The sequence below is a fragment of the Tupaia chinensis genome, unplaced genomic scaffold (genome assembly GCF_000334495.1).
Source record: "Tupaia chinensis unplaced genomic scaffold, TupChi_1.0 Scaffold000548_1, whole genome shotgun sequence".
Classification (NCBI taxonomy): Eukaryota; Metazoa; Chordata; class Mammalia; order Scandentia; family Tupaiidae; genus Tupaia; species Tupaia belangeri.
Genome location: NW_006160060.1, coordinates 591,858 through 610,378, shown reverse-complemented (window position 1 = coordinate 610,378; position 18,521 = coordinate 591,858). Strand labels below are relative to the sequence as shown.

The following is an 18,521-nucleotide window of genomic DNA, read 5'->3' as shown; positions in this document are numbered from 1 at the left end:
GGAGTGCAGTCAGGGGGCGACACGGACCAACTGAGGTGACACTGTCAGGTGGGGGGGAGGCTACAGTCAGGGGTCAACGCAGACCAACTGAGGTGACGCTGCTGGGGGCGGGGGGCCTGTGGTGAGGCCCGCACGGCTCATTTGTGCCATCAGTGACATCAGTGACGTGTGTGGCCGGAGGCTCTGCCGCCCAAGAGCTCGTCCCTAAGCCAACAGCCAGCAGCCACCTCACAGCTCCAAAGAGCAGCTCTCCTGAACGTGAGGGAGCACTACTGCCAGGCCGTCACCTCTGTCCCCACTCTGTCCAGGGGATGCCGCAGGGGGTCCGCGGCTGGAATCGGACTCCCACACTGAACCTTTGGAAGCAGCTGAGAGGACCGCCAGCCCTCAGCATAGCCTACAGACCCACGCAGGCGGCCCTGGCCTCCCACCTGGGGGCAGCAGAGCTTCAGCAGGTTGACCGTCTTCCCGCAGACGTACACGTCGTGGACAGTGTGCCTCAGGAACACAGGGACGCAGTCCTCCGCCTCTCTGGAGATGAGCACATAGCCATGAGTCCAGTAGAACTTATCTGCACGAGAAACAGACCCAGGGTGACCGGGACGGGCAATGGCCCCACTCAGGCCTTGTTTGGAGAGCCCGCATTGACCACCTACTTCTGACGCCAAGGTACTCCGGGTTCACTTGGATCATGAACTCGCCGTAAACATCTCTGAAGACCCCACTGTATACCCAGTCATGGATAAACCTAAGCAGGGGTCGGGGGTCGGCAGTTAGACAGAGTAGCCAAAGGGCAACAAAGGCATGACCTAGGCTGAGGTGGGCACAGCCAGACGTGGTGGGGGCGAGGTGGGGTGGGTTTGGCCAGGCAAGTGTGGGCATGGAGGCCCCAAGGAGTGGTCGCCTTCCGCCCAGGCCGAGGCCCCATCGTGCCCTCCCTCTCCCAGGGGACCCACTGCGTGTAGGGCTCGCAGCTCGTCTTCATCAGGGACAGCAGCACCGGGTAGTGCTCGTTGCTGCAGTTATCCAGCGCCTCCTGGTACAGATAGGACAGCAGCTTCACGCCCTGCAGACAAGGGCGGCTGCTCAGGGCCCTGCAGCAGGCACAGCGCATAGCATGGGCCGCCCTCCCCAGGGCAGCCTCCTCACCGTGGGGAAGGCGGGCCTGGGCCCTGCCCCGCCAGCTCCTGGAAGCGCAGCGCCGACACCACAGAGCTCAGCCAGGTACCTAGACCCAAAGCACACGTCAGGGCGGGTGAGCAGCGCCTCCGAGATGCTCCGTGTTGCCCTGTTAAAGACCTTTACCACCCTGAGCCCAGCACTGCCTGTCCCAGGTCACCAGTTACCCACGTGCCACCTCCTTCCCATGCCCCAACATGACCCTAAGACCCGTTACCTGACACGCCTCTACCTGAGACCCAGCCGGCCCACAACTCACAGGCCCCTCTTCCCCACCTAGATCAGCCAAAACCCACCACTCCGACACCCTCCAGACCTCCAGGCTTCCACCCTGCCAGTCTCCAGCCCTCAGGTCCCCCTTGGGGCATCCACGCTTGCTGCCCCTTTGCCTGGAAATCTCTCGTGCAGCTCCCACCACACCCACCTCACTCTCCCTTCTCTGTGGTTCTTGCCAGATGCTGCCTGGTTGTTCACCAGAGCCCACAGCCACAAGGACCTTGTATGTTATTCAGGCCAGAACTGGGAACCCTTCGGGCTAGGCAGGTCAGGCCATGGTGGGCCAACATACAGTCAGTACCCAGTGACCTCAACCAGGCCAGGGATGTTCTCACGGGCCAGGGCGCAGCCGTAGGAAGCAGCCTGCCAGGCGCCTGCGGGGCTCACCTGAGCTGCCGGCCCAGCTTCTTGAAGAGAAAGCCAATGGTGAGCAGGCTCAGGGTGGGCAGGGTGGAGAGAACACAGGCCCGGTAGTACTGCAGATACCTCCTCAGGCCACTGGTGAAGGCCTGGAGGGAGGGGTGGGGGGACAGGCACATGGACAGGGCCCTGGTGCCAGGGGACGGCTTGGCTCCCACACCCATGTCCACAGCCAACACTGTTAACCTTACCCCACCACCTGCCCCCCACGGTGCCCCCTCAGCTCTCCCCAGACACCCTGCACACCCGCACACCCCTCCTCTCCCACTCACTGAACAGCTACACTGTAGGAGTCTACCCAGCAAGTAAGCTCTCCCCCAAACTAACTCCCAGAGCCAGATATGGCTCAGAACCCTCATGACTAGGATTCTGATCGCTGAGGTTCTCCCCAGAACATATACACGATTCTCACAGAGGTCTGACTCACAAGGCCATGGGCCATACCTGGAACACAAGGCCCTTGCTGTGCGGTGAGCCCAGGACAGGCTGTAGGGAGAAGCGACTCAGGCGCATGTAGCAGGTCCCATACTCAGCCACTTCTGAGAGGAGGCTGCTGATGCTCTCGGGAGAGGCTCCTGACACATGGATGCCCTGCTTTACCACAAAGGCCTGAGCTGGCTGGGGAGGGCCAGAGGAAGGGGGTCAGAGGCCAGGCACCCGGACCACCAGGTGCTGCCATCTCTTTCCACCCACTGGCGTCCCCGCCAGGATCCCAAACCCAGACCCATACAAGAGACGTTCAAAAAGCAAATTCCTGAAAACATACCCGAAACTGTTCCATCCCGGAAATAGAAACACACAAACTGAAACAAGGTATAATCTTCCACTGACTGCACTGAAAAATGCATGTTTAAAGTGTCAACTGTGGGACCAGCAGTTGGCGTAATGGCTATGTCGCTGAACTCCCACAGTTGACTGTGGTTCAAGTCCCAGACCCAATGGCTTAAACTCACGCTGGGTGCGTGTGCATGCGTGCCCAAGATCCCGAAAGGAGAATGGAGAAGGGACTGAAGGCCATCCTCCCTGGAGGGTGTTTCTAGCTTTCTATCTCTCTGTTTCTCTCTGTCTTTCTGGCGAGCGCACGTGCCCAATAGCAAAAAATAATAATTTTTTTTAAATAATAAAATAAATAAAGTGACAACTGTGAAAAAGGGTACAGAAAAACAAAACACCTTCCGTGCAACACGAGAACACATGCATCATTTTCTTGGGGCAGCTTTAAAAACTGTGTTTGCACTGGATCTGGTAATCCAACTCCCAGGAACAAGTGAACAAAGGAGATGACAGAGAGGCTGGTCACAGCTTGCCCCACAATACTGTGCACAACCCAGGAGAGCCCATCATGGCAAGCCTAAAAGCACAGTGAGACCCGGACCAGCAGATGGTGTAATGGCTATGTCACTGGACTCTCAGTTGACCACAGTTCGAGTCCCAGACCCGGTGGCTTAAACTCATGTCGGGTGCATATGCGTGTGTGCCCAAGATCCCAAGAGGAGAATGGAAGAGAAGGAATTGTGGTGTGGCTATCTCCCCTGGTGGGGTGATTTCTCGCTTTCTGTCTCTCTGTTTTTCTGGCGAGCGCACGCACCCTATACAGAAAAAAAAAAAAGGCAAGCACAGTGAGACCAAACGTAGGAGGCTATAAAACCCTTGACAATCACCACACTCGACAGTGAAAAACTAAGAATGTAGTGGCTTGAAAAACACACTAGGTGCATGTGCATGCATACCCAAAATCCCAAGAGGAGAATGGAGGAAAAGAGATTGCATAGACATTCCCGGCCCCAGGTGGTGCTTCCTCACTCTCTCTTTCCTCCCACAGCCTACAAGCACATGTACCCTAGAGCAAATTTTTAAAATAATAAAAGCTTTTCTTTTTAGATTAAAATACATGGGAGCTGGACCCTGGTATATGGGTCATGACTGACTTTGCAGCTCGAATCTCAGCCCTAGCAGCTTAAAAATATGCCAGGAGCATGGACATGCCTACCCAAAATCTCAATGGGACAAAGAAATAAAGTATCATGTCCCACTGGGGTTGCTTTCTCCTTCTCATGCTCTCCGGCAAGCAAAGTACACTCTGGCAAATAAAAAGACAAGACAAGGATGCCTGCTTTTGCCACTTCTATTCAATACAGTTACAGAGATCTTAGCCAAAGCAATTAGAGAAGACCAATAACTAAAAGGTATCCAAATTGGAAAAGAAAAACTACAATGATCTATTGGGTCACTGGGAAAGTCATGATGCATTTTGGCATAGAAAAATAAGTCATGACTTTCCCAATGACCTAATGTTTTCAGATGACATAATGTTATATATAGAATCCACCAAAAAAATCCACAAAATAACTTCAGAGTTAATAAACAAATTCAGGAACCAGCAGATGGCATAATGGTTACGTCACTGGACTCCCCATATGGCTGACTGTGGTTCAAATCTCAGACCCGGCGGCTTCAAATTCACACCAGGCACTTGTGTGTGTGTGTGTGTGTGTGTGTGTGTGTGTGTGCCCAAAATCTCGAGAGGAGAATGGAAGAGAAGGGATTGTGGTGTGGCCATCCCCCATGAGGGGTGATAGCTCATTTTCTGTCTCTTGGTGTCTCTTTTTTTCTCTCTCTCTGGCAAGCACATGAACCCTATAGAAAAATGTCTCGGGGTCAGCACATGGCACGGTGGTTAAGTGCGCTGAACTCCTACATGGCCAACTACAGTTTGAGTCCTGGACCTGGTGGCTTGCTTTCTCACTTTCTCTCTCTCACTCAATCCCTCTCTGGTCAAATTAAAATAAATTAAAAAATGGATAAAGTTAAATTAAAGAAATTTTTCATCTCAAAAAATAAACAACTTTAACAAAACTGCAGGTTACAAAATTAATACAAAGTGTATATAAATAAATACAACCATATATATATAGCTATGTATATTCTAGCAATCAAAAATCTGAAAATTAAGAAAATTTCACTTACGATATGAACAACTAATAAGATATTTAACAATCAATTTAACCAAGCAGGTTAAAAAAACCCTGTACACTGGGAACTATATAACATTACTGGGGGACCAGCCGTCAGCATAACAGCTATGTTGCTGGACTCCCACGTAGTCGACGGCGGTTCGAGTCCCGGACCTGGCGGCTTAAACTCATGCCGAGCGTGTGTATGTGCATGCCCAAGATCCTGGGAGAAGGGACTGTGGCGAGGCCATCCCCCTGGGGGGTGATTTCTTGCTTCCTGTCTCTCTGTCTCTCTCTGTCTGTCTGGCGAGCGCAAGTGTCCTATAGTAAAAACCTCTCAAAAAAAAAAAAAAATTACTGGGACTGGCAGTTGACATAATGGCTATGTGGCTGGACTCTCATGTAGTCGACCGCAGTTCAAATCTCAGACCTGGTGGCTTAAACTCACGCCAGGTGTGTGTGTGCGTGCATGCCCAAGATCCTGAGGAGAATGCAGGAGAAGGGATTGTGGCGTGGCCATACCCCTGGGGGGTGATTTCTCATTTGCTTTCTGTCTCATTGTCTCTCTCCTTCTGGCGAGCGTAGGTGCCCTATAGGAAAAAAAAAAAAAAATAGGGCTGACTTCCACATGGCCGACAATGGTTCATGTCCCATACCTGTGGCTTGGAAAATCATGCTGCAATCCCTTCTCCATTCTCTTCTTGAGATTCTGGGCATGCATGCATGCACATGCACCTAGTGTGATTTTCAAGCCACCAAGTCTAGGACTTGAAATGCAGTTGGCCATGTGGGAACCCAGCACCTTAACCAACATGACACCAGCTGGTCCCTGGAATTTCAAATTTAATGTGAATTCTTGAGGGACCTCAAATACCCAAATAGACCTTGAAAAAGAACAAAGTTAGAGGAATCACATCTCCCAGTCCAAAACTTACTACAAAAGCTACTGTCATCAAAACAGTGTGGTATTGGGCCAGCCTGTGGCATAGTGGTTAAGGCAGCTGGGTCCCACATGGATGACTGCATGGTTAGAGTCTTAGACCCTGTGGCTTGAGAAACACATCTGGTACATGTGCATGCACGCCCAAACTCCGAAAAGGAGGGAGAAATGGAAGAGAGGGAATTGCAGCATGACCATTCCCCATGAGGGGGATGCTTTGTCACTTTCCCTCTCTCTCAGGCAAGCACACACACCGTCTGGCTTATTATCTTTTTTTTTTAAATGTGATACTGTATAAGAGCGGACATACAGACCAGGGGGATAGATAGGCTCACTGCTTAGAAAGGGCCCACTGCTTTGCAGCAAAGATTCCAAAACTATACAATGGAGAAATGTGATTCTTTTCAAAACATGACACTGGACAAATAGATGTTCACATGCAAAAGAGTGAAGGTGACCCTTCCTAACACTATAGAAAAAGTAGCTCAGAATGGATCGAGCCCCTAAATGTAAGAGCTAAAACTATAAAACTCTCAGAAGAATACACAGAGCAAATCCTCACGATCTTGGGTTTGGCAATGATTTACTGGATGACACCAAAGCACAGGCAGTAATAGCAAAAAATGGATAAATCAGAGATATTTGTAAATCATGTATCTAATAGAGAAGTAACATTCTGGAAGATACAGAGAACTCAACAACAAAAAGACAAAAACTCCTTGCCCACCGCTCCCACGGCCCCCGCTGCAAGTGCCAGCAGCTCGGGGGCGGGAGCGGCAGCAGCATCTATCCGCTCAGCTCCGCAAAGGCTTCAGTGAGCTGGGGCTCCCCAGGCACACTGCTCATGCTCCCTGTCCTTAGCCAAGACGCCCAAGAGGAAGGTCAGCTCCGCCGAGGGGGCGGCCAAGAAAGAGTCCGTGAGGAGATGGCGAGATTGTCAGCTGAACCTGCTCCTGCAGTGCAGGAAGCCAGAGTGGTAACAGGAGGAGGTCTTCAGCCACGAAAGCAGAAGGAAGACAGGCTGCAGTGGCCGACTGAGTCTCTACAGACTGACCTGCAGAAAACAAAGAAACTAAGGATGAGGAGAGTCCACCTCTGACAGGGCTGGCAAGAAAGAAGTCAAGTCCAAGAAATGTCATATCCCATGTCTTCTCAGTGGTCCGTCTCCCTTCTATACAATCCAGAGGAATATTTTTATCATTTACTAAAAAATGTAAGTTTTTCAGTAGCACTAGAGAAATTAAAAAAAAAAAAATTAAGTGTAAATGCTTTTTTTAAAGGTCAAACAACTCACTGGTTGTTTTTCTGTGCAACCAGAAGAGTGGGGTGCTGATGTGCAGGAGGCTTTGACTGTCGTGTGTTGGCTTTCCATTCCATGGGTGGTAGTTTTTATACCCTAAGTACAGAGCACACTACATGGCAGTCTGGAGTCACCGTCATACATTTAATGTGTCTTGAATATTTTAAATTATTTCTATTTTCTCTTTTTAGTAGTATTGTTTCCTAAAGAGAACTACTCCTTGGGTCGTGGTTTTCTAGTCTAGTTTTCCTAGTAATTTTGTTAATGTGCTGTGAAAGATTGGAGATTGGGGTCAGCAGGTGGCATGGTGGTTAAAGTGGGTGCTGGCCTCCCACATGGCTAACTGTGGTTCAGGTCTTGGAACTGGTAGCTTGCTTTCTCACTTTCTCTCTCTCTGGTCAAATTGGAAAATAATGGTAATAATAAATAAAGGTAAATAAAAATAATTCTTAAAAAAAAAAAGATTGGAGGGAACCAGCAGTTAGTGTAATGGCTATGTCCCTGGACTCCCATGTAGTCGACCGCGGTTCACGTCCTGGACCCGGTGGCTTAAAATTCACGCCGGGCGCGTGTGCGTGCGTGCCCAAGATCCCGAGAGGAGAATGGAGGAGAAAGGACTGCGGCGTGACCATCCCCCCTGGGGGATGATTTCTCGCTTTCTGTCTCTCTGTCTCTCCCTGTCTGTCTGACGAGCGCACGCGCCCTATAGCGAAAAACCTCTCCAAAAAAAAAAAAAAAAAGATTGGAGATTAGAGCATGTCAGTGCATATGACACTAAACTGTGATTTGGTGGGAATTACCTAACAGCTTTCAAATCTGAAGAGAATGGTACTTGATATCCTTTCAAGGAAAATGTGCCTACAAATTTGAAGCTGAAATGTCACTGAAATAACTGAAAAAGAATCATGATACTTGGCTTTTTAAATTTTTGGTACATATGTTAAAACTTGGGCTTTCCTTCCAGTCTGACGGCAGCCATCAGGTAAGCCAAGATAGGCGCATCCAAATACATACAGGAGCTGTGGCAGTAGAAGCAGTCCAACGTGATGCGCTTTCTCCAGAGGGAAAAAAGATTGGGTGCGCTGCGGGCAGTCCCCGTGCCCCACCCGGCCTGATAAAGCGCAGATTGGGCTGTAAGGCGGAGCAAGGTTATGTCATACACAGGACTTGTGTGCAGAATGGAGGCCACTAACACCCAGTCCCCAAGGGTGCAACCTATGGCAAGTCTGTTCACCATGGTGTTAACCAGCTCGAGTTTGCTCGAAGCCTCCAGTCTGTTGCAGAGGAGCAAGTTGGACACCACTGTGGGGCTCTGAGAGTCCTGAATTCTTACTGGGTGGGTGAAGAGTCCATGTACAAATCCTTTGAGGTCATCCTCATTGATCCTTTCCATAAAGCTATCAGAAGAAACCCTGACACCCAGTGGAATACCAAACCAGTCCACAAGCACAGGGAGATGCGTGGCTGACATCTGCAGGCGCTGAGGTCTTGGAAAGGGCCACAAGTTCCATCACACTATTGGTAGCTCTCGCCATGCAGCTTAGAGAAGGCGCAATACTCTCCAGCTCCACTGTTACCGCTAGTCTAAGAAATGTTTGTGAAATTCATACCTAAGAAACAATTTAGGTAAAAAAAAAAAAAAAACAAACTTGGGTACAAATTGAAATGCACGTACACAACCCTCTACACAACCAATAAATCTCAATTACAAAAGGGAGAAAAAAAGAACTCCAATTCAAGAAATGGGTAAAGTATTTAAATAGACATTTCTCAAAAAAAGATAATGGCCAATGAGCACGTGAAAAGACGTTCAATATCACTCATCTTTAGGGAGACGCAAACCAGACCCACAATCAAATGTTACTTCACATCCATCAGAATGTCTACTTTTTCTTTCTGAGAGAGAGTTTTCCTATAGGGCACATGCATTCGCAGGGGACAGAGAAAGTGAGAAATCACCTCCTTGGGGATGGCCATGCTGCAATCCCTTCTCCTCTTAGAATTTTGGGCGCACATGCACATGTGCCCAGTGTAAGTTTAAAGCAACCAGGTCTGGGACTCAAACTGCGATCGACTATATGGAAGTCCAGTGATGTGACCATTATGTCATCTGCTGGTCCTGGAATGGCTGTTACTTGAAAAACAAATAGAACCAAGAGTTAGCAAGGACATGGAGAGAAGTGTAACCCTCCTCCACTGCTGAGTATGTTACCTGGTCCAGCCACTGTGGAAAAGTGAAGTGACTGCTCAAAGGTTAATCAGAATTACCACATGACCCTGCAGTTCCACCTCCGGGGATGCATCCAAAAGAACTGAAAGAAGGGTCTCAGAGAGGTGCCCACATGCGTGTTCATGGAGCATTACTTACAACAGTGACACATGGACGCACCCAAGTGCCCACTGACGAATTAAACAAAATGGCCTATCCGAGAATTCACACAGCCTTCAAAAAGAGTAAGTCCTGAAGTATGACACACATAGGTGGCATACTTAGAAACATTATGTTAGGGGACCAGCAGTTAGTGTAATGGCTATGTCGCTGGACTCCCATGTAGTGACCGCGGTTCGAGTCCCAGACCCGGTGGCTTAAACTCATGCCAGGCACGTGTGCATGCGTGCCCAAGATCCCGAGAGGAGAATGGAGGAGAAGGGATTGCACCTGGGGGGGAGGGTGATTTCTCGCTTTCTGTCTCTCTCTCTCTATCTTTCTGGGGAGCACACGCGCCCTATAGCTAAAAAAAACATTATGTTAGAGGGACCAGCAAGTGGCATGGTGGTTGGGACAGCTGATTCCAACATGGCTGACTATGCAGATTGAGTCCTGGACTGGCAGCCTGAAAATCACACCCAGGCACACGTGAGTACATGCCTAAAACCCCAACAAGAGAACAGAGGAGAGACTGTGGTATGGCCATCTGCCCAGGAGGTGCTTCCTCATGCTCCCTCTCCCCATCTGTCTCCACTTCTGCGGGCACACGTACCCTACAGCTTCTATAGAAAACAAAAGCCATCACAGAACCAGCAGTTGGCAAAATGGTTATGTCGTTGGACTCCCATGTACTATACCGTGGTTCAAGTCCCGGACCCGGTGTTTTAAACTCACGCTGGGCTCGTGTGCGTGTGTGCCCAAGATCCCGAGAGAGAATGGAAAAGGGACTGTGGCATGGGTGGCAAAAACCTCTCCAAAAAAAAAAAGAAAGAAAGAAAACAAACGCCATCACATCGGGCCAGGTGGATGAGCAGCGGGCAAGCAATATCCGGCAGCCACACTGCAGGGTCCAGGTTGTTAGGTTTCTGTCCAGAGACCCTTGCATACACTGGGCAGATCATGCCGTGACCTGGCCTAGAGGAAGCTAGCGTGGATCCCAGCTAAAGACCCTGCTGGGGATGCTTGTCTCTGTCTCTTGCTCATGGAAGAAAGGAAATTTTTTTCTTCTTCTTTTTTGAAGAGGTTTTTTTCGCTATAGGGCGCATGCGCTCGCCAGACAGACAGACAGAGACAGAGAGACAGAAAGCGAGAAATCATTCCCCGGGGCGACGGCCACGCTGCAATCCCTTCTACATTCTCCTCTTGGGATCTTGGGCATGCACGCACATGCGCCTGGTGTGAGTCTAAGCCACCGGGTCCGGGACTCAAACCATGGTCGACTACATGGGAGTCCAGCGACACAGCCATTACGCTAACTGCTGGTCCCAAGAAAGCAAATTTAAAAAAAAATGTTAAACGAATTAATCCAAAAACAAAACAAATATTGTTAGGATTCCCTTTATATAAGGGATCTAGAGTAGGCAAATTCATAGTGACAGGAAACAGAGACAGAAAATAAACTGGAGGATGGGACCAGTTTAAAATGCCATCATTGTGGTTAGGACACTGGACTCCCACATGGCCAACAGCAGTTGAGTTCTGGTACTGGCAGCTTGCTTTCTCATTTTGCCCCTCTGTGTCTCTCTCTGATGACCACAGCGAGTTAAAATAATCATGATAATAAATGAAATTGAATAAATGGTTCTTACAAAAGAAAATAGAAGTTAAAGGGTTGGGGCTGGGCAAATGGGCAGTTAGTATTAATCAGGGACAGAGTTTCAGTTTCACAAGATGAAAAGGTCTAGAGATAACTTAAAAATGACTAAATTGGGGCGAGCCTTGTACTTCAGCAGTGGTGTGGTGGTTCAGGCAGCTAGATCTCACACAGCTGACTGCGGCTCAAGTCCCAGATGCTGGGACCAGCAGTTAGCGTAATGACTATGTTGCTGGACTCTCATCTAGTTGACCGCGGTTTGAGTCCCAGACCCAGTGGCTTAAACTCACACCAGGCACGTGTGCGTGCATGCCCAAGATCCCAAGAAGAGAATGGAGGAGAAGGGATTGTGACGTGGCCATCCTCCCAGAGGGTGATTTCTCGCTTTCTGTCTGTCTCTCTCTCTCTCTTTCAGGCAAGCGTACGCACCCTATGGCAAAAACCTCTCCAAAAAAAAAAAAAAGTCCCAGACACTGCAGCTTGGGAAACAGGTCAGTCACGTGCAGCCCGAAATCCGAGAGGAGAGGCGGTCACAACATAGCACTCTCCGTGGGGGTGACTTTGGAGCTCTCTAGCAAGTACCAGCGCCTACAGCAAAAACTTAGGAGAGAAGGGAGACAGACTCCACGTGGCCAGCTACCTACTTGAGAAAATGCGGGGTGTGCTTCTAGGACACTCAAGTCAGAAAATAGCCACCGTAAAAGGGTGCTTAGATACAGAGAGAGACGGGCCAACTGATGGTGCAGTGGTATCCTAGCTGCACCCATAGGGAAGGCCATGGTTTGAGTCTCAGGGCCTCCCTGAGCAACCCAGAGGCGTGCATGTGCTCACACAGGGCCAGGGAAGATGAGTACTTATACAAGAGGAAAAAAACTGCAGAATGAGACTTAGTCTCCTACATTTATTCATTCATTCCACAAGCACCTGAGAGGACCAAGTAAACAGCTCTGACCCAGGACAAGTGAGCTCGTGGCAACTGTCCAAGAGAAACGGCCATGGTCCAGTGGGAAGAGCAGTGACAACCGCCCAGTCTCGTGTGACCATTTCCAGCAGGGCAGGTGCTCCTGAAGGTACGACTAACCCCCTTGGAGCACAGGACAGCTCAGAAGGCACCTGGTGCTTCTCCAGGGTGGGAACAGAAGTTAGGAGAGACGGGACCAGCAGATGGCGTAATGGCTATGTCACTGGACTCCCATGTAGTTGACCACAGTTCAAGTCCCAGACCCGGTGGCTTAAACTCACGCCGGGCGCGTGTGAGTGCGTGCCTAAGATCCCAAGAGGAGACTGGAGGAGAAGGGATTGCGGCATGGCCATCCCCCCTGAGGGGGTGATTTCTCGCTGTCTCTCCGTCTCTCGGCGAGCGCACGTGCCCTATAGCAAAAACCTCTTCAAAAAAAAAAGTTAGGAGAGAGGACAGTTGTGTCCATAGCACAGTGGTTAAGGAAGCCAGATTCCACATGGCCAATCCCAATCCCAATCCCAGCCCCGGCAGGACTGGGATTCTTTACACACTGGATGTAGGGCTGGCAGGTGGAATGGTGGTTAACGGCGTTGGACTCCCACATGGCTGACCATGGTTCGAGTCCTGGACCTGGAGGCTTGCTTTCTCACTCCCCCAATCCCTTGCTCTGTTCTTCTCTGGTCAAATTAAAATAAATGAATAAATAAAGTTAAATAAAATAATTATTAAAAAAAAAAAGAACTCATTGGATACATATACATGCATGCCCCAAAATCCTGACACAAAAGAGAAAAGGATGAAAATGGACTGCAGTCTAACCATGCTCCACCAGGCAGTGTTCTCTCTCCTTGTCCAATGGGCACAGTCAATAAAAAACTCTTTAAAGTGGGGGAGGTACATTTTCTTTTGTCATACTGTTAGCAATAAGCATCTTACTTTTAATTTTACTTGTTTTAGTTTTGCAATTGGGTGTGTGTGCTTGCCAGAGACAGACAGAGAGGGAGAGCAGAAGTGAGAGGGAAAGTGATAAATCACCCCCACAATTTCTTCTCTTCCATTCTCCTCTTGGGATTCTGGGCATATTCGGTGTGATTTTTCAAGCCACCACGTTTGGGATTTAAACCCCCGTAACCAGCAAGGTGGGGTCCAGCTGCCTTAACTTCCACACCACCTGCTGGCCCTACTTTTGTTTCGTTTTTAAAAAATCACTAACAAATTAACATTTTCAGAACCAAAATGGAATTGCCAGAGTCACCTGCAGCCACAGTGCCAGCCTTCCTGCAACGCACTGCCCTGGGCCTAGTCCCCCATCCCCGTCCCCATCATGCTGACAGTGCCTGGTGGAGCCTGGGCCGTGAAATACAGCTGCTCCCATGACAACGACCCTCAGGGTGCACTTCTCACCTGGCAAAGGGAAAACGTGGCAGACACGACCCCAATGAGGACATTCAGGGCATCCTTCACCAGCTCGCACTCCTTCACCACCAGGGGCTGCGGGGCCTGCAGGGCACCACCGCCCAGCAGCTGCAGCTCGCCTTGGCGGAGCCTGCAGAACCTGTCGAAGGCACCTCTTCCCGCCTCAGTGAGGTAGGGCTCCTCTCCGTGGCCAGGGGGGCTGCGAGGGAGACCAAGGGTCGGCAGTGAGCGGACAGGGGAAAGCACCTCAGCACAGGTGCGCCTTCCCTTAGGGGTGCTGTGAACGAGGGAAGGGGGGCAGGGGTAACAACCTTCTAAGAGGGCTCACTGACAGCCGGCCCCTCTCAGCACTGCTCAGGCTCAGCACTGGCTGCCATGGATCCCACCAGGACGGCTCTGTGCAGATGCTCTCCCAGAGCATGTGCCTGGGCTCAGGGAGCACCAGGAGTGCCACCAGCCCTGTGCCGGGAGGTACCCACGGGCACAGCAGCCATGAGGAAAACACCTCACAACGTATTCTTTTTTTTTTAAGAATTCTTTATCGGGACCAGCAGGTGGTATAGTGAAGAGGTTGTACACTCCCACATGGTTGACCACGGTTTGAATCCCAGACCTGATGGCTAACTTTCTCTCTCTCTCTCTCTCTCTGGTCAAATTAAAATAAATGAATGAATAAATAAAATTAAATAAAAATAGTTCTTAAAAAAAAAAAAAAAAAGAATTATCTAAGGACCAGCAGTTGGCGTAATGGCTATGTTGCTGGACTCCCATGTAGTCAACCATGGTTCGAGTCCCAGACCTGGCGGCTTCAACTCACACTGGCACATGTACATGAAATGCCCAAGATCCCGAGAGGAGAATGGAGGAGAAGGGATTGCAGTGTGGCCATCCACCCGGGGAGTGATTTCTCACTTTTCTGTCTCTCTCTGGCGACCACACACACCATGTAGCAAAAACCTCTCCCCCGCAAAAAAAAAATTTATTTTATTTACTTACTTAATTTTTAAAAGAATTATTTATTTCTGTAATTAATTTAATTTGTTATTATATGTATATTTTTAATTTAACCTGAAAGAGATAGAGAGAGAAAGGGAAAGCGAGAAAATAAGCCTCCAGGTCCAGGACTAGAACCGCCATTGGCCATGTGGGAATCCAGCTCCTTAACCACCACGCCACCTGCCAGCCCCTTATTTACTTATTTTAATTTGACCAGAGAGAGAGACAAAGAGAGGGAAAGCAGGAAAGCAAGCTGCCAGGTCTGGGACTCAAACCATGGTCAGCCATGTGGGAGTCCAACGCCTTCAACCACCAGGCCACCTGCTGCCCCCACAACATATGCTTATGTTGAAAACACAAGGTTTCAACACCCACGTTCACAGCAGCTTCATAGCCAAAAGGCAGAAGCCGCCATATGGAAGATGAATGGGTAAACGAAACACAGTTTATCTGTACAGGAAAAAAATTCTGACACACGCTACGACACGGATGACCCTTGAGGACATTATACACAGCAACATAAGTCAGCCACAAAAGGACAAACACCTTAGGACTGCACATCAACAAGGGCTCCCACAGCAACCAAAATCCCCGCAGGAACTACCAGACTAAGCTCGGCACGGTGCTGGGTAAACCGATGCCTCGGACATTCTAGCTGGCCTCCTCACAGGGAACACGGCTGGGGCCTCCGTGCTGGGGTCTGAGGGCACCCCTGTGCCCAGGGAGCACCATGGTGGTTGAGTGCACTCAGTGCAGGGTGACAGGCAGCCTCTGGCCTGGTGGTTACAAGCTAGACCCCACATCTGACTGTGCGGTCTGAGTCCCAACCTGGTGACTTGCAAAACACACCAGGCGGGACCAGCAGTTGGTGGAATGGCTATGTCGCTGGACTCCCATGTAGTTGACTGCAGTTTGAGTCCTGAACCTGGTGGCCTAAACTCACAGCGAGCGCATATGCATGCATGCCCAAGATCCCGAGAAGAGAATGGAGGAAAAGGGATTGCGGCGTGGCCATCCCCCTGGGGGATGATTTGTTTTCTGTCTGTCTCTCTCTTTCTGGCGAGCACACGCACCCTATAGCAAAAACCTCTCAAAATAAATAAATAAATGATAAAACAAAAAACCACACACCAGGCATGTATGCATGAGTGCCCAAATCCCAAAAAGGTGGAGAGACAGAGGAGAAGGGACAGCGAGGTGACCATACCCCGAGAAGGGGGCTTTCTTGACACATCCCCTGGCTAATATGAACAGGTAAATAACTAACAGGACAGTGAAGACAGCCAGCTGCCAAGCAGTCAAGTCTCCCAACAGTGACCTGAAGAACTAAACTTATAAAAATGGGAGCTAACAAATGAAACATTACTAGAAAATATTTACAAAAGAAACATGGTAGGACCAGCAGATGGCATAATGGCTATGTTGCTGGACTCCCACGTAGAAAACTGCAGTTCGAGTCCCAGACCCAGTGGGTTAAACTCATGCTGGGCGCATGTGTGTGCATGCCCGAGATCCCAAGAGGAGAATGGAGAAGGGATTGCAGCGTGGCCATCCCCCTTGTGGGGGGTGATTTCTTGCTTTCTGCTGTCTTTCTGGCAAGTGCTCCTGCCCTATAGCAAAACCTCTCCAAAAAAAAAAGAAAAAGAAACAAGGTAATTTGTAGTTTAGTTTTGTTTTTTTCCTTAAGTTTTGTTTTTTTTTTAAATAATTATTTATTGAGAGGCTGAAGCAACATGGAGGAGACAGGAGTGATGAGAGTGCAGTCGCAACCATGAGCCTCAATGAGCCCAAGAATACAACTCCAGGGGAGCTACACAAGTGGGAGGAGGAGGAGTTTAACACGAGGTCACAGTCAGTCAAGCACACACCCCAGTACTCATCATCTGCCGTGACAGGAAACTCCTGGGCCGGGAAGCCTTCGACAGGCACTGCAAACATGGTGCTGGGTGACGGGAAGGTGTGGACCGAGATCCCTAACAGTGTCAAAGGCAAGAGGTCCAAGCCAGTCAACAAGAACTATTACATCTCCAGATGTTTCTGTGTGGGGACTTGATCACCGTGGTCCTATAGAACTCCACTCATCGCCGGCCTCCTCCCTACCTATCCTGTCAGAATTCACTCCCCTATCCTGCCAAGTCCTGTCCTCTCTGGTGAGATTACCAAAATCCTGTGTCTCTTTTTAACTTTATTTTATCTATCTATCTTAATTTGATCAGAGAGAGAGAGAGAGAGAAAAGTGAGAAACAAGTTAGGTCCAGGATTCAAACTGTGGTCAGCCATGTGAGAGTCCAACCCCCTTTATAACCACCATGCCACCTGCCAGCCCCAATCCTGTGATTTTCTAAATAAATAAAACATAAATAAAAGAATTATTTATTTATGGGGCCAACAGGTGGTGCAGTAGCTAAGGCACTAGACTCCCACATGGCTGATTGCAATTCATGTCCTGGACGTGACAGCTTGCTTTCTCACTCTGTATCTTTGGCTAAATTTAGAAATGATGATGATGATGATAACGAATAAAGTTAAATAAAATAATTTTTTGAGAGGTTTTTGCTATAGGGCGTGTGCGCTCGCCAGACAGAGAGACATAGAGACAGAAAGCAAGAAATCACCCCCCAGAGGGGATGGCCATGCCACAATCCCTTCTCCTCCATTCTCCTCTCGGGATCTTGGGCACGCACGCACACATGCCCGGCGTGAGTTTAAGCCACCAGGTCCGGGACTCGAACCGCGGTTGACTACGTAGGAGTCCAGCGACATAGCCATTATGCTAACTGCTGGTCCCAATAAAATAATTTTTTTTGAGCAAGAGATTTTTGCTATAGGACACATGCACTCGCCAGAGAGACAGAGACAGAGAGACGAAAAGCGAGAAATCAGGACCAGCGGGTGGCGTGGTGGTTAAGGCGCTGCACATTCCCACATGGCTGACCATGGTTTGAGTCCTGGACCTGGTGGTTTGCTTTCTCACTTTCCCTCTTTCTCTCTCTCTCTCTCACTGTGTATCTATCTGGTCAAATTAAAAAATAAAATGAGTGAATGATGAAAATAAATAAATAATTCTTTTTTTTTTTTGAGAGGTTTTTTAGCTATAGGGTGCATGCGCTCGCCAGACAGACAGAGAGAGACATAGAGACAGAAAGTGAGAAATCACCCCCCAGGGGGGATGGCCATGCCGCAATCCCTTCTCCTCCATTCTCCTCTCGGGATCTTGGGCACGCACGCACATGCACCCGGCCTGGGTTTTAAGCCACCGGGTCCGGGACTCGAACTGCGGTCAACTACGTGGGAGTCCAGCGACATAGCCATTACACTAACTGCTGGTTCCCAGTAAATAAATAATTCTTTAGAAAAAAAAAAGGTGAGAAATCACCCCCTAGGGAGAATGTCCACACAGCAATCTCCTCTTGAGATTTTGGGCACACATGCACATCTGCCCCCTGAGCCGGGTGTAGGACCTGAGATGCAGTCGACTATGTGGGAGTCCAGCAATGTAACTACCACACTGTCTGTTGGTCCCAAAATAAAACGGGCACTAGACTCCCACTAGGCCAACAGCGTGTGGCTCAAGTCCCAGATCTGATGGCTTGCTTTCTCAATTTCTTTCACTCTCTCTTTTTCTCTCGCTCTGGTCCTCTCTGGTCAAGATAAAAATACATAAATGGGAGCCAGCAGATGGTGCAGTAGTTAAGGTGCTGGACCCCCACATGGTCAACCATGGTTTGAGTCCCAGATCTGGCAGCTTGCTTTCTCACTTTCCCTTTCTCTCTCTCTCTGGTCAAATTAAAAAATAACAAATAAAATAAATAATTCTTTGAAAAAATAAAGTTAAATAAAATAATTACTGGGGCCAGCAGGTAGCGTGGTGGTTAAGGGCAATGGACTCCCACAGGACCGACTGTGCTTCGAGTTCAGACCTGCTGGCTTGCTTTCTCACTTTCTTTCATACTCTGTCCCTCTCTGGTCAAATTAAAATAAATAAATAAAATTTTAAAAATAAAACTATTGATGAGTAAGTACATTCCTCCATCCCCCCCTTTTAGAGAGATTTTTG

The 18,521-nt window shown here is 49.1% G+C and overlaps 1 protein-coding gene across 1 annotated transcript in view; it reads right to left on the bottom strand.

The window, feature by feature from the left end:
- TUBGCP6 (tubulin gamma complex component 6) overlaps positions 1–18,521 on the bottom strand; it is a gene marked incomplete at its 5' end in the record, with an annotated part of 31,920 nt that overhangs the window by 7,770 nt on the left and 5,629 nt on the right. Inside the window, 7 exons of the mRNA XM_006157611.2 lie at positions 432–571; positions 657–748; positions 957–1,066; positions 1,150–1,228; positions 1,843–1,964; positions 2,320–2,493; positions 13,457–13,667. Of these exons, the coding sequence (XP_006157673.1) occupies positions 432–571; positions 657–748; positions 957–1,066; positions 1,150–1,228; positions 1,843–1,964; positions 2,320–2,493; positions 13,457–13,667 (928 nt within the window). The remainder of the gene's footprint in view (positions 1–431; positions 572–656; positions 749–956; positions 1,067–1,149; positions 1,229–1,842; positions 1,965–2,319; positions 2,494–13,456; positions 13,668–18,521) is intronic.